Below are 16,802 nucleotides of genomic sequence, written 5' to 3'. Positions count from 1 at the left end.
CAAACAACAAAACAATAACTAAGCAAATCTGTTATGACACAACAATTTTTTTAATTGCTTAGCATTCTTGCTTTGTGAAACATGCCTAAAGAATTAAAGGACATAATTAATGGCATATTATGTTTTCTGATCAAGGAGCGGAAAAAAATAATTGAGCTAAAAGAATCAAAAGTGCTTTGTTACTACTTCCCTGTCCTTTCTGACGCCTTCAGTTCTTCTAGTGACAGACTTGACTAATCACAAATAATATTTTACACCATTTAGGTTCCAACATTCTGACCTGCATCTTGTTTTTCTTCCATATATGACCATACATTTTCCGTTCAGTTGAGATGAAATCCCAGCCTGCTTGCTGGCCAACTTTAAATTTTTATGTCCATCTGTTTATTTCCTGGACTACCATCTCCCCCGAGCTCCTTTACCTGAGAGTTCCCATGTCGAGAACTGGAAATGTGCTGCTTTTCTTTAGGGAGACATCTTTTATTTATTTCATTGATGGAACCAGACAGACATTCCAGCATCCTTTCCTTGGCCAATACAGATTTTGGTTCCCTGAAATCTGCCCTCATCCAGACGTTCACAGTCCAGTTTCTCTTCAGCCCACTTATTGACGATGTTTCTAGTTTGGTTAATCTCTGTTTTCTGTCGATCAGCATAGTACAGCTCAACAAAATCTGCAGGATTTTTTTAACTGCAAATCCATTTGTAGAATTAGACCTGTGCAGAGATTTCATTTAAATAAAAATGCATTGCAGTGCTACAGCTGTTCCATTTGCTTGATCTGAGAAAAAAACTCAAAAAATCCCATTAAATATTCAGTTCTTCGTAAAGAAATATTCACCTATCCACATCTTGACAGGTTTCTTGCCCATTTCAAGTCACCACACATCATCTCGATGATACACAGTAGAATTCATGGTGGTTTCAGTGATGGTGAGCTGGTCAGGTCTTGCTGCAGCACAGCATCCTCAAACCATGACACTTCCACCTCCATGCCTTACAGTTGGTATAAGGTTTGTTTCCTGAAATCCTATATTTGTTTAATGCCAACCATGTCCTGCCAAGGTCTCTTAGCTTCAGAGTGATTCAGCTCTCTGCTGAGAGCGACTCTGAGCTAGTAGACGACAGAGATTCCTATCTCAGTGAGGAGGTGTGGTTGACCCCGTTGCTAGGTGTGATGCTGTCTTCTGAGAGCTGTGATTGGTTATTAAAAGAAACAACAAAAAAACAGGTGCGCTCCTAGTAATCAATGGAGAAAATTAACCGATGATAGCATTTAGACTGGATTCAGAAATATTTAAATCATGATGATAACACTTGGCAAGATGAAATGAATTGTCACACCGCATCGTAATGGTTGAACGTAGCTTATTTACATGCTCATTATTTTGTTGTGCTTATTATGTTCACTCGCCATGCTGGTGGTTTTCATTTTGCATCTATTTCATATAAATTCATTTAATATTAAAATTCAGCATTTTACTGTGATCTCCTTCTTTTATAATGAGGTTTACTTTAGTAAAATGACCAAAACCCAACAGGGAAAAAAGGGTGGAGAAAACAGAACAAACAGGCATTCCTGAACAGATCAATGCGTCGTTCCCTCCGCTTTCAGCACCAGCCTGGAAGTTGAGCAGTTCTGGTTCCTGCTGCATTCAGAAGCTAGAGAGGAGATAGCAGCAAACCAGAGAACTTCTCCACAGACAGGGAGCGTTGGAGATGATCATTTAGGCTGAGGCTGCTGACATCATCATGAACAATACAGCAAAAACAGCAAATAATTTACATCTTCCTTCTATGTATATACTGCTTAGATTATTGTACTGTTGTCTAGAGTTTGTATTTATGTATATATATTTTTGGGTTTTTCCTAATTATTTTTTGAAAGCATTTTACAGTATGTAAATATTTAAATAATTGTGTACTATATTTGTAATTTTGTTCACTTTTTTTCATGGATATTTATTATTATTATGTCTATTAATTAATTATTAATTAATATTGTTTCATTTCGCCCTAAAGGGATGATAAAGTTGATCTTATCTATATTTTAATAATTATGTGATTTGTTATAAGTTTATGTGCTCATTTACTCGACGATTAAGGGAGTAGATGTCTGTGCAGTCGAGCTGATAACATTTTATTAATTCACTGTTATTCATTGTTTAGAGAATATCTCTCCTTTCTCTTGTCTTTTCGCCATCTTGCCTGCTTAAGCTCACTAAACACCTCATCACTACTCTTAACATGTCCTGAAGTTAGGAGCTCTCTTAAGGCCTGAGATGCTTCATGAATAATTTTTATCTTACTGAGGGTAAATTCCAAAATAATGTTTCTTAAAATGACTTCACTAGGTGCTACTTTTAGTCTTAGGATTCTTTGTGAATAAGGGTCCTGACCTCTTTGTTTTACTTGGAGAGCAAAGGTTTCCTTGTTGTACAGCTCCCATGGTAACAGGTAAACTCGTGCATTTTTACCGATTGCAGAATCATGCACTTTGATTTCAACAGCTGCTAGACCCTGCTGTAGGTCCCATCACAATATTTTAGGATTTTTGGATCCTTCGTTTAGCATCTTGAGGTCTGCTTTCAGGGTTAACTTTCTTGGATGGTCTGATCTGGGCAACATGGCAGCTGTTTGCAATATCTTCCATTTGGAGTAGTTTCCATACAGTGGAACTGCTGAGACCTTTTAAATCCTTTACCAGACTCATGCGCTGCTTGAGTCTTCTATCTGACAACCAAAGACAACCAAACTAAATGTCTGAGGTTTAAACAGAGCAAACCTTGTTGAAAATGCTGAGTGAGCACCTGATGTGATGGTGTCATTTTAGCCATAGTAAGTTTGGAGTAAATGGAGCTGTTTTTATTTATTCCTCAACAGTAATTGCATTTGTTATATTTTACAGAAACCCATTTGGTGTTAAATTACCGTAATTTCTAATTTTTGTTGTAACTGATGTGAAATACTCATGTCCAAATATACTAGGAGAAAACAATACATTTCTTTAAACCATTTATCACAATTATTTGCCTCATGTTAGTTTACTGTTAGTAATTACAGTTTTACCTAATATGAATAAGTCATAACTAGGAATGGGTACCTTTCCCATTTTAAACGGTAACACAGTACAGTACCAATGCTCGGTACCTGGTAATCGGTACCGGTAGTCAACAGTACCAGTTTTTGGTACTTTTGTTTGTGTTTATATGGTAACAAATGGTTATTCGTTTAATAATTAAATCTCAAAACTTTTCAATTTAACATATTTATTTCTGTATCTAAACCTTGATGAATATATGAAAACAACATCCAGCTGTTTGTATTGTAACATCTCAGTTCTTCTCCCATGTTCCTGGCTGCAGACGACGAGCCGCTAACGGATGAAGCCGTGCTGACGGTGCTGAATGCAGGAGTTGTAGCCGTAGATCTGAGCCTGAAGAAAATTGTTCTTCAGTCTTGAGAAAAATCTGGTGCTTAACCAGGTGCTTCCTCAGATTAGAAGTATTCCCGCCGCTGGCCTTGTACTTGGCAGCGAACGTATTAATCTGCATCATATTTTGAAAAGTTGAGCCTTACTTGCGAGCGCTTTCTATCAGCCATGCTTGCTTTGTTGATGGTGCCAGTGGGTACTGACATCATTACGCTCTTGTGTGTGCATGCTGTGTTCATGTGTGGCATTTAAAATTGCCCACTCTTCCACTCCCTCAGTGTCATAATGATGTGTTTAGGTACCGAAACATGGTACCGTTTGATTTTACGTGATTCGGAACTCTGTCATATAGACAGAATTCGGTCGGTACCCAATTCGGTACCAGCCCCTAATCATAATCAGTTATTTTGGTCCATTTTAATGTTATCATATTTTACACAATTGCTCATTCAGTCTGGAAAGAGTATACTGATTTAAGAAATGTTCAGGTTTTTTAGTCAATTTTGTTTTTGATTGTTTGGTTAACGGCTCAGGACTCTTCATTACATTTGAGACATTAAATCTTTCTCGTCACAGTAAGACCACTCTGGCTAATTATTATGCAACATCCTGTTCTCAGTCTAGGTTTCCTCCAAATCGCTGTTGCCATGTTTTCTTAGAATTCATTTCATAGTTTTGGGCAAAGGTTTAAGATTTGTTCTTGATGGAAAAAATGGGTCATGATGTTAGATAGATAATTGATATTAAAAATAAGTTTTTATGTTTTTGTCTGTTATGTTCTGAGCCTCATGAGGTCTCTGATGGGTGGCATCCTGACTGCTTTTCTCCTCCTGATGCCCTTCCCCTTGGCATCTCTTAGACAGCCAGACCAGCATTATACCCTGCTGGGATCAGATTAACACTAATTCAGTGCATCTGTTATGGGTTGCCATGGCATCCCCCTTCTTTTGTGTCACACACTAAGTAAATGTGCAGGATGATGGCGTTATGAGTTGCTTCATGGATAAAGGGATTTAGTTGGCTTCTGACAGAGGATGCTCATGGTTTTTTTAATGTTTTGCTTGTTTTTCTTTTTTCCCAGCTTGTCCTCTTTGCTCTCTGTGGTGTGGTGGTCGTGCTGGCTGCACAAAGCACCAAACTGGATCTGTTTTTACTTGACATCAGTCATGCATTTTTGTTGCACTGGGTCTACAGATTTCTGTCTCTTTCCTTGTTTCCGTTTTGTTTTCTGACATCCAGATCCATGAGAGTGTTACAGTAGTCAGAGAAATGGGGTCTCATATTAAAATAGTTTCTGTCTGCTGAGTGAGACTGCTCTCCTGCCAGATCATGCTTAGTTTATATGACTTATTGAAACTCAGGGTTGTTCAAGTTGAGGTTTAGAGGAAGGTTTGTTTTCAAGAGAAATGAATCCTATATTTTAGGAGTTCACGTTAAAGCATTGGTTGTAACGGTTTAATTGTATACTCAGTAGTACCGTCCCAGCAGGAACCAGCTCAGCTTTATCTCTGTAATCTCTGTACTGGAGGGGTAATGACTTCTTTAAATTAGTGTTTTTCAACAACAGCTGGCTGAATCCAGTTTATGTGTTATTTCTTGTCAAGTTTGCGTATGAATTAATAGATATGTACTTGCAGGTACAATAAACTTGTGTTTGTTCGACAGGAGTTTTCACATCAAAACAAAAATCAATGCTATAGAAATACTTTTATAGCGAAAAGGTTGTTGGTGTGGGAAAAGAAAAGTGAATCCTTTCAGTTTATCTCCAAACTTCCAACACTGTGTTGAACAGAGCTTAGAGCAAAGCAAAGAGACAGCTTGATTGGACTTGTCAGGAAGATGATGTAATGTAAAAGGTTTGTGGTTGAAATCCATACAAGTTCAGGCTTCTGCAAAAGTATTCATACCCCTTTGAACTTTTTCACACTTTGTCACATTACAACAAGCTTCATTGTATTTTATTTGGATCTTATACAGTAGACCAACACAAAGTAGTCCATTGTAAAGTTTTGAAGAAAATAAAATGGTTTTTGAATACAAATCTGAAAAGTGTGGCATGCCTTTGTTTTGGGCCAACCTGTTTAGCTCCATCTATCTTCCATTATCAGCTCTGGCCTGCTTCCCTTGTGCTTATGGTCTTATTTTAAACCACACATAATGTTTGCACTTTGGTCGCATCTCAACCACATTGAAGTTTGTGGTTGTAATGTGAAAACTGAAGCAGTTCAGACAAGGATGAGCCCCCATTGGCCACCCAGATGCCTATACAACCCAGACTAAGGACTTGTAGCTCAAAGCAAGGATTTCTCTGGTTTTCTGGGTATGTCAGGGGAAGATACTGATTTACATTCTGTAGTTCCATGTTATCTCTTACCCAGCCTCTCTGTCTGAGGCTCTTTCACAGCCATGCGAAAGAACCTCAGACTCTTTGTGCCAAGTTGTCTCTAAAAACATGCTGGAAAGAATTTGACATTTCAGATTGTCTGACAAGTAGCTTAATGCGAATGGCAGCAAGAGGTGGAAAAATAATTTGACTTCGTTTTTCTGTAATTAACATCCTGCTTAACTGGTTCAGACTTTTTCCCGAGATGTTGAATAGAACAGCTAAACTCCTCCCTCCTGGCAAATGTCTAGTAAACAATGATTTTCTAAAGTGTGAAAGAAAACAGTTGAAACCTTGTTGAAACCTTAGCATGATCACCTGCATCTCAAACCAACTGCTGCTGCCTCAGTGTTTACATCACAAGGAGGAATGTAACTACTAGCCTGCAGTCCTGCAGGCCTGATGTGTTCCTCTGTGAAGGACAGGGTGGCGTAGTGCTTTTAGTGGAGTGAAGGTGAGTTCTTTTCAAGGTGCTACAGTGCTGTAATCAGCAAATCCCTACCTAAAGAACAGGCCTGTTTACTCCCAGTCTGCAGTGACAACTGGGAGTAGAGCTGCTGGAGGAGAGGAACGGTTTTCCATCCTCCTTTATGACCACCACAGTCCTCTGCACTGCAGGTGTTTTGCCAATATAAAAAATATAGAGAGCTTTTGCCAATACAAGGTCATTTTCATGTTCATTATATGTGTTATATACATGTTATAAGTAACAAGATATTAATACATCTGATCATCTTTTCTGTGCTGGTCAGCAGTGATTCCCTAGATTTGTCCTGTGTATGTTTCTAATTTTTAAACCTTTTTAAAATTAGTTGTAGCAGTAACAGAGTTAAACATGTACAGTGCCTTGCAAAAGTATTCGGCCCCCTTGAACTGGTCACTCTAAATTGCCCTTGGATATCTATAAATTCTCTATGCTTACCTTTTTTAAGGTAATAACATATCCAATGATTTATAGAGGTGTGGGGCTCTGGTGTTATCACCTGAACATCAGCAGCTCAGAAACTAGTCAAAAAAGGTCAAAGGTAGAAGAAAGTGCACCCACTATAAATTCTGGCATTTCCATTTTAGGGCATCATAAAATGATCGGTTTTTACCAGTTTCTAAAATTCTTAAAGCCTACAGGTCACAAAAACACACAACAGATTCCTTATGACTTATGTACTACCAAAATGTAAAAGCTATATGAAAAGGTGCACCCTTCGTATGTCTATGAGATTTAAGTGGCCAAATGCACTCGTGAGCAAGTGTGAGTACCTCAGTAGAAGCAGATGTGTTATAGTTCACTGCTCTGGAGATTGAAAAGGGGTTTTAACACAATGCTAAGATGGAAAGACAACAGCCGTGACCTGGAGATCCAGTGGTTGCTGCTTATCTTAAGGTTCTGATACAAGTTGAGGTCTGGATTTTGGCTGGTCCATAGTAACACACTGATTCTTTGCTGCTGTGTTTGGGATTATTGTTCTGTTGACCCAGTTTGGGCCAAGCTTGAGATCGGATCCAACTATAGAATACTTTGGTATACAGAGGACTTCATAGTCAACTCAGACTGCAAGTTGTCCAGATGTGGTGGTCGTTATAAAAACAAAAAACATCAACCCTCCACTACCGTGCTTGACAGTTGGTATGAGGCTTTAGTGCTAATATGCTAAGATTGGTTTAATCAAACACTGTTGTGCATTATGACCAAACATCCCTGCTTTGGTCAGTTCAAAGGACATTTATCTGGAATCGTGTGCTTCATTCAGAACCTAAGTGTCTAAAGTGCTTAAACATAATATATTGTAGATATTTTACCTACTTCCGCAGTTCTGATCCTGGGGTATGAGCACCATGCTTAGAAGTTGTAGCGAGAATAATCACAGTGATAGGGCAAATAAGGTCACCAATCGGTCCAGTCTGGTCACAAGTCACTGACCCAATCCTCCATCTTGTTTGTTAGAATGGACAGGATTAGTTAGGTGATGCATCTAGCCGTCTACTGTTCAAGCATCCAGGACTGGCTTGTCCTGAATGACTGAGAATCTACACTGAAGTAATCTTCCATCAGGTTGCCATTTGCCTTTTAGAGAGGAGATACTTTCTCCTGACAGCTCTTCCAAGCAACCGATATTTGTCTTTCTCTAATTTTACTGTCATATGAACTTTTAACAGTGAACGACACAATGAGATGGAGCTCCTTTTACCTGAGCATTGCACAGTCTAACCTTGGACCTGGCAAGATGGGCGCCTGTTGTAAATGTTTCCCACTTATGAATAATCTAACTCTAGAACAATGGATTACCAGAAATCCTTCCTTGGTTGATAAGGTGCAGAAAACTACCTGCAAACCACAATAACCTGAAGCAAAGTTGTAATGAAGACTGGAGCAAAACTCTTCCACACTGATGTGAGAGACTAATACAGAAAACAACTTCATCTTCTTGCTGTTAAAGGTTCTACAAGCTATGGAATCATGGGGTGCACTTAGTTTCACCCACAGCTGTTCCATTTTCGCTTCATCTTTGTTAGTAAATATATATATATTTTTTTCTATTGTAAAAACTGGCATACAAAAAGGAAAAACATAAAAATGGAACGACTATAAGGGAGAAATAAAATGACTAATTATTTTGATTTTATTTCTTAAAGCTAAATGTATAATTTTATCCTCCTGACCCATTTGCTGAAATCAATGCTAGTCTGTTCTTTGTGAATTTAATGTCTAGTAGTGGCTAATAATAACCAGGCAGGACGTCTCTACAGCGTAGTTAGACCATGACCCTCAGCTGACCTGTGACCTCAGCGCCCTTTAACTCTAAGATAGACATAATCCACAACTGTTTTTTTAAGGCCCTTATTGATACAGTCAAGATCAGTTTACACTTGTTTTGACTGAGATAACTCTAAACTCGCTCTTTAAACATTGTTCTTCTAAATATTCAGCCAGTAGAGTTGGTCAATTATCTGCCTCTGAACTGAGCCGTCTAGTGCTAACGAGAAGCTAAAAGGCTGACTGTGTGACAAATGTCTAAGGAGTTTCTGTGCAGATAAAGAGCAATAAATGTAGGAAATGCGGTCAGATTCCCAGGTGTGGAAGCACTCTGGGAGAGACAGAAAAATGGGATTACAAACCCAATTAGTGAGTAAATTGTCTGAAACAAAGACACCCCCACAGGCCTGTATGTGTACTTAATGGGATTACATTTTCAACACACTTTTACAGGCCAAGGAAACATGTAATTGGTTAAATAAGGTAAATCTGCGAAGGAAGCTAATCAAAGTACTTTGTGTGTTCACCGCTATTGTACTGTTGTAATGCATTGAATGAAAACGGTCACCTCCTAAAATCCTTCATGGTGAGCAACAAACCAAAGTCTCCTGTCAAAGATCTAGCTGCATGATTTTAAATTAAAATAAAATGGGTTTCATGTGCATAAAATCAAAATGAAGAGTCCTGATGTTAATGAAAGCATCTCTGACCACATAAAGAGTATCTGTAAATGTCATGACCTCCTTACAGGACTACCTCGCCTCCGTCCAGTCGTGTAACCCTGCAGCCGTGGCGTTGGTGTTAGTGCTTGGATCCAGTACTGCGCGGTGGACACAATGGTTGCTCTGTAGTCCACTCGCTGTATTGTTCTTTCCTGAATTTGGAGGCACAATGAGGCCCTTATCCACACGGCTTAGAGACTCGCCATCAGGTGCTTTTCTTCCCAGCTTGCTTGGGATCTGAAGCCTTGAAGAGAATTAATTTTTTTAAAAGGGATGAATATTGTTCTTGTGGTCCCAAATAAAGAGTGAGCTAGAAGTAAATACAGAAATGATCATTGTCCTAACACTTTCCCCTGTCACTGTGGTGCTCCATGATCTACTTTGTCCCGTCTCTGACCCATGAAATTATGGTGGAAATGTAGTGTAGATAATGAGTTGCTATTTAATGAATGAGACGAGCATGATAACTGTAGATCGGCCCAGTGACGTGTGAATCAGACTAATGTTCTGCTCCTTTTCAGATCTGCTTTGATGTGCATTTCACATGGAAAGGTCATCATTACTGACCTCAGACCAGTTTACTGTTCTGTTCAAATAACCAGACTCCTATTTCATTAGAAATGTTTAGTCCTAATGAAGTAAATTGTCCTAAATTGACAGTTCTTGTATGTTTGAAGCTTGAGTTGGTAGAAATGTTCTTTGTTCATCGTATTCTATGAGAAGATGTCGGTTTACGGATCTTCAGAAACTTATCTGTATTTCAACAAAATTAAGACAATAAAGAGTTATTTATTGCAAGTTGGTTATTTACCGTTTATACCATCTCAGGCAAACCCCACCTACAAAAACGTAACTGAGAAGTATCCCAATAATGCTCTTTTCATTGTGAATTAAGTCATTACTAGAAGTTGTAACAATACATCCAGCTCTCCAGACATTATAATATATTGGCTTCACAAAGATGAGGTTTAAGCAATATCGTGGAGAAAACTAAGAAAGCACCTTTTTCCTCACAAATTAAGGTTACACCATTTAGAAATGGTAAAAAAAACAGTGATATTTTGGGTAATATATTAAATATGAGTTGTATGTTGATGTTTGACGTCATTGTGTTCTAGTATTGTTTTCAACAATGGGTGCAAAACACTTTTCCAAATGTGTTTAAAAACATAAAGACCAGAGGAAGGGTTGGATATACAGGTTCTTCTCAAAATATTAGCATATTGTGATAAAGTTCATTATTTTCCATAATGTCATGATGAAAATTTAACATTCATATATTTTAGATTCATTGCACACTAACTGAAATATTTCAGGTCTTTTATTGTCTTAATACGGATGATTTTGGCATACAGCTCATGAAAACCCAAAATTCCTATCTCACAAAATTAGCATATTTCATCCGACCAATAAAAGAAAAGTGTTTTTAATACAAAAAACGTCAACCTTCAAATAATCATGTACAGTTATGCACTCAATACTTGGTCGGGAATCCTTTTGCAGAAATGACTGCTTCAATGCGGCGTGGCATGGAGGCAATCAGCCTGTGGCACTGCTGAGGTCTTATGGAGGCCCAGGATGCTTCGATAGCGGCCTTTAGCTCATCCAGAGTGTTGGGTCTTGAGTCTCTCAACGTTCTCTTCACAATATCCCACAGATTCTCTATGGGGTTCAGGTCAGGAGAGTTGGCAGGCCAATTGAGCACAGTGATACCATGGTCAGTAAACCATTTACCAGTGGTTTTGGCACTGTGAGCAGGTGCCAGGTCGTGCTGAAAAATGAAATCTTCATCTCCATAAAGCTTTTCAGCAGATGGAAGCATGAAGTGCTCCAAAATCTCCTGATAGCTAGCTGCATTGACCCTGCCCTTGATAAAACACAGTGGACCAACACCAGCAGCTGACACGGCACCCCAGACCATCACTGACTGTGGGTACTTGACACTGGACTTCTGGCATTTTGGCATTTCCTTCTCCCCAGTCTTCCTCCAGACTCTGGCACCTTGATTTCCGAATGACATGCAGAATTTGCTTTCATCCAAAAAAAGTACTTTGGACCACTGAGCAACAGTCCAGTGCTGCTTCTCTGTAGCCCAGGTCAGGCGCTTCTGCCGCTGTTTCTGGTTCAAAAGTGGCTTGACCTGGGGAATGCGGCACCTGTAGCCCATTTCCTGCACACGCCTGTGCATGGTGGCTCTGGATGTTTCTACTCCAGACTCAGTCCACTGCTTCCACAGGTCCCCCAAGGTCTGGAATCGGCCCTTCTCCACAATCTTCCTCAGGGTCCGGTCACCTCTTATCGTTGTGCAGCGTTTTCTGCCACACTTTTTCCTTCCCACAGACTTCCCATTGAGGTGCCTTGATACAGCACTCTGGGAACAGCCTATTCGTTCAGAAATGTCTTTCTGTGTCTTACCCTCTTGCTTGAGGGTGTCAATAGTGGCCTTCTGGACAGCAGTCAGGTCGGCAGTCTTACCCATGATTGGGGTTTTGAGTGATGAACCAGGCTGGGAGTTTTAAAGGCCTCAGGAATCTTTTGCAGGTGTTTAGAGTTAACTCGTTAATTCAGATGATTAGGTTCATAGCTCGTTTAGAGACCCTTTTAATGATATGCTAATTTTGTGAGATAGAAATTTTGGGTTTTCATGAGCTGTATGCCAAAATCATCCGTATTAAGACAATAAAAGACCTGAAATATTTCAGTTAGTGTGCAATGAATCTAAAATATATGAATGTTAAATTTTTATCATTACATTATGGAAAATAATGAGCTTTATCACAATATGCTAATATTTTGAGAAGGACCTGTACAGCTGTCTCTGGGTTATTCTTTCTTTGTACATGTAGAAAATGCTTTCATTCTTAAACTCTGACCTCTGTATATTATGCCACTGTCTTGTCTCCTTCATTTCCACATTAAACTAAAAACAAACATGCTCCTAGCCTGATGTCAATTGGCCAACCTTAAACTCACAGCATAATTAACATCCAGCCTGCCAGCTTTGCACACATTGACACACACACAGACTCTTCTAAGGTTTCCAGCATCAACTGTTGGGTTTTGTGTTAAAACTGTCTGTGACGTGAGTTTTGTAATAACATTCCTTGGTTGCCAGGTTAGCTGAAGGATGGAAACTAGCATTTCTCTGTCATTATCATTTCAAAACGTCCCAGCATTCCTCAACAGAAAATCTGGTTTGTATTAAAGTGAGACAGCGCAGTGCCTTCAAAAGTGTTCATACCCCTTGAACGTTTCCAAATTTCCATTGAAATGTGTTTTGGCGTATCAAGAGTTTAGGAGCTCGAGACAAATTCATGCCACACCTTTAAGATATATATACATATTTTTTTTAAAGGGAAAAAAAAACTAGAAACCAAGTTTCATTCTTCTTCCTCTTCATAAATATGCACCGTATTGTGTGGGTCTGTCACATAAAAACCCATTAAAATACATACATGATTTGGGTGGTAATGTGACAAAAAGCAGAAAAGGTTGAGAATTAAAGATGTTTTGCACAACTATAGAGTTTTGAGGAACATGCATGTCAATATTTTAGTTCTTGCCAATTTGTTACCGCTTTACAGGATTAAATACGTCTGGGATTTTTCTCTTGGACTGTGTTTTATAATTTACTTGAATACATTAGATAAAACTTGACAAACAGTCAGCACTAATGCACATAAAAACAAATCCTTTTGTGACTGTTTCTGTCTTTTCTGTAGGATCCGTCCTCAGCTGGCCAGGGAGAAGATTGAGGGATGTCACATCTGTACATATGTGATGCCTGGAGAGCCTCAGGTCATCCTGGGGAAGGACAAGGCCTTCACGTACGACTTTGTGTTCGACATGGACTCCCAGCAGGATGCCATCTACTCTACCTGCACCGAGAAGCTGATCGAGGGCTGCTTTGAGGGTTACAATGCCACTGTGTTTGCATACGGACAGGCAAGCCTTTGTGTTATCACCATCACAGCTGCAGTGCTGCCGATGCTTTTAGTGGAGCTGATGGAACATATCTCTATCTGTGATTATCTCTTTGTGAGAAAACAAAGAGAAGAGGTTGTTAGGAAAGTTAGAAGAATGTTTGACATTTTAGGTAGTAAAACTGCAAAATCACTTTCCAATTGCCTTGTGGGTCATTTTAGGTTCGTTTTGGAATGCGAGTTTGGGACATAAAGTTTAGATTCTGAAATTATAATTAAAAGTAGTGACGATGAATATCTGTTGTTGCTATTTACTCTTTTTTTCATTGAGTTGTTTGTTGATATGGAAACCAGTATGTTAAACCGTGAGGGAGTTCAGGCTCATCTTGGAGCCTGAACATCTCAAAAAATTTGAATATCGTGAAAAAGTTGAATACGTTTTGTCACTCAAAGCAAAGCTCTTATTATATAGGATCATTACTAGTATGACATAACACAAATTTAAAAGAAAGCATTTTTAATGTATACATATTATGTAATAACTGTATTATGGCTTATACAATCACGGGGAAGACCGCTGACTTCAGATGTCCAGAAGGTGTATACAAGGAGGATAAGGCACAGAAACCACAGCCTTGATAGGATTGTCGAGCAAAATCCATTGAAGAATTGGGGGAGCTTCACAAGGAGTGGACTGAGGTTGAGATCAGGGCATCAAGAGCCACCACACACAGACAAATGCTGGACATGGGCTACAAATGTTGCACTCCTCATGTAAAGCCATTCCTGAACCAGAGACGTCAAAAGTGACTTATCTGGGCTAAGAAGAACAAAAAACTGGCCAAAGTCCTCTTTTCAGATAAAAGTAAAGTTTTTATTTCATTTGGAAATTAAGGTCCCAGAATCTGTAGGAAGAGTGGAGAGGCACAGGATCCATGTTGCCTGAAGTCCAGTGTGACGTTTCTAGAAAGGTGCCATGATATCTGCTGGTGTTGGACCACTGACCTATCTAAAGTCCACAGTCAACGCAGTCATCTAACAGTAAATGTTTGAGCACTCCATGCTTCCTTCTGCTGGCAAGCTATGTGGAGATGCTCATTTCATTTTCCAGCAGGACCTTTGGCCCTCACTGCCAAAGGTACCTAAAGCTGGTTCAATGACCATGGTGTTACAGTGCTTGACTGGCCAGCAAACTGGTCTGACCTGAACTCTATAGACAATCTATGGGCTGTTGTCAAGAGAAGGATGAGAGACCCCAGACCCAACAAGGCAGATGACCTGAAGGCAGCTATTAAAGCCACCCGGGCTTCCACATTACATTGCAGATTCACAGACTGATTGTTTCTATGCTACGCTGCATTGATACAGTAATTCATGCAAAAACAAAATCCCTTTTTATTGACCTTGTATAATATTCTAATTTGCTGAGACACTAAGTTTTGGGGTTTCATGATCTGAGAGTCATAGTTATGTATATAGGTTATGAGTTTCATTTTCTGACTGACTAAAAATATTAAACTTTATCACAATATTCTATGTCTTGGAGATATACCTGTATAGAAGGAACACAAGAAAGTTTCATAAAATCTGAGTTTGAATCTTTATTTTATACATTTAGCACAACTTAAACTGTTCTTGTTGAAAAGCTGTATTTTTTTTCCAGTCATTCCAACTATTTTTACAACCCACTTTGTGTTTCTCATGCTAATTTGTGTTGTCATGCCAATATTAGAAAACCCCTATTGATAATGGCTTGTAGCTAATATCTGTTCATCCTGTCCACCTTTAGTCTAAGTCAGCATGCCAGTTTGAACTCCATTACACCTCACTTCCCCTCATCCTCCTGGTGGATGGTACTTGCGTGATTTAGAGTGCATTTATACCCCATCCCTACATCTTTAATGAATGGCAGCGTTAAGCTGTATCTTCCCATTGCAGCAGCAGCTTCTGCTGGCCTACTTCTGAGTTTGTGTTCACACAGAGAGGATGGTTTGGCCTAGATCAGGCCCGTTTGCCCCCGTGTGTCCCTCTTTACAGGGACTTATCTAGATTTAGAGTGACCCACTCAGCTGCATCACAAGATCGCAGCCCTGCTGGGTTGCAGATATAAACAGACATTAGCGATGGGGAGAGCTCATCAAATCTATCTCATCCAAAGAGCAACGAGCTATTTGTCTCAGGCTGACAGAATAGCTGCAGCCAAAACACGGCAAAAATTTTTCGTGAACTGAGAAACTTGTGCACTGTTGCATTAATTTAAATGTATTGTCCATTTCCAAAGGCTTTTAGAAACAATTAAATCAAACGAGACATGGGCGGGGGGTAAACTTACCAGCATAATATGCAGATGCCTTAGCCGTACTGTATCAACCTCTCTGTTCATTGGGTTTGTAATGCAGAACGTGACAAACACACAAGGAGTTTTTTTGTTTAATTCATCAAGATTTTTTACTCACATTTGACTAGAGAAGTTCCGCTGTGAGGTCCTCCTTGTAAAATATCAGCTTAAGTTTTCACCTTAAGTAAAAATATCAGTTTCAGGGGGATAACACTAATATAAATTTATTTTAACAAAGTATCTTATGAATATAGAATATGATCTATATTTATTAAAAACAGAAAAGCAACACATACCCCCATTTTATTATTACAATTAGATTGACGTCATTGTAACATTTATTTAGAATTTGATAATACACTTAAACATTTAGTGGGTGTTTATCTTTCTATGTATTTTTCAAGTAACCCAGAATATTATCCTTTTTTTTTTTTTTACTGTTCTCTTTAAAGTGTAATACAAGTATAATAAGGTGATGTTAGCTACTTATTTGGCTAGCTAGCCTGCAGTGGGCTGCTTTACAGGCAAGCTTGCCAGCTGTAGTTTTAAAAGTGTTGTCTTAATAACAGGGATCAGTGGTTCTTCTTTAGTTTTCACTTAAGTATTTCCAAACATCATTTAGCCAGCTGACCAGCAGTGTACGGCAGCAGGTGTTGGAGGGGCAGAGGTCCATTAATCTATCCTCCAGTTACTCTTTTTAATGACATAGGGACGATATGAGGATCTTAAGGATATTGAAACGTTACTGTTTTAAACCTTGGGATACCATGATGCCACCAGCCAGCCCATGCCTATCTTTGACATTTCTTCTTTCCCATCCAGACAGGATCAGGGAAGACGTACACAATGGGGACTGGCTTCGATGTCAACATATCAGAGGAGGAGCTGGGCATCATTCCTCGTGCTGTCCATCACCTCTTTAAAGGCATTGAGGAGCGCCACCAGGCGGCCCAAGAGCAGGGACGTCCTGTGCCCGAGTTCAAGATCAATGCACAGTTCCTCGAGGTACACACCGCCTCAGTACTAATAGCTTTGGGGTGAAAAATAACCGAGTACAACAGGTATTTCAGGTAATTCTGATTAGAACAGATGCTCTACAGAGATGTTTAAGTTATGTACACTGCTGGTTAAACCAGCAATGACAGCAGCACTCCATCACTGAAAAATCTCAACTCTGACGATTCAAGTGCAGCAGCTGTTGTTAAGGGACTAACTGTGTTTAGGGAGCATGGGTTTGGAAGCTGTCTTTCT

At 39.3% G+C, this 16,802-nt stretch overlaps 1 protein-coding gene across 1 annotated transcript in view; it reads left to right on the top strand.

The window, feature by feature from the left end:
- The window catches only part of kif21a (kinesin family member 21A), a 75,781-nt gene that overhangs the window by 13,871 nt on the left and 45,108 nt on the right, over positions 1-16,802 (top strand). The window contains exons 2-3 of the mRNA XM_047388328.1: positions 13,013-13,235; positions 16,374-16,556. Of these exons, the coding sequence (XP_047244284.1) occupies positions 13,013-13,235; positions 16,374-16,556 (406 nt within the window). The remainder of the gene's footprint in view (positions 1-13,012; positions 13,236-16,373; positions 16,557-16,802) is intronic.

The sequence above is a fragment of the Girardinichthys multiradiatus genome, chromosome 2 (genome assembly GCF_021462225.1).
Source record: "Girardinichthys multiradiatus isolate DD_20200921_A chromosome 2, DD_fGirMul_XY1, whole genome shotgun sequence".
Classification (NCBI taxonomy): Eukaryota; Metazoa; Chordata; class Actinopteri; order Cyprinodontiformes; family Goodeidae; genus Girardinichthys; species Girardinichthys multiradiatus.
The sequence above is the reverse complement of the archived record's forward strand: the minus strand, read 5'-3'. Positions and strand labels throughout refer to the sequence as shown.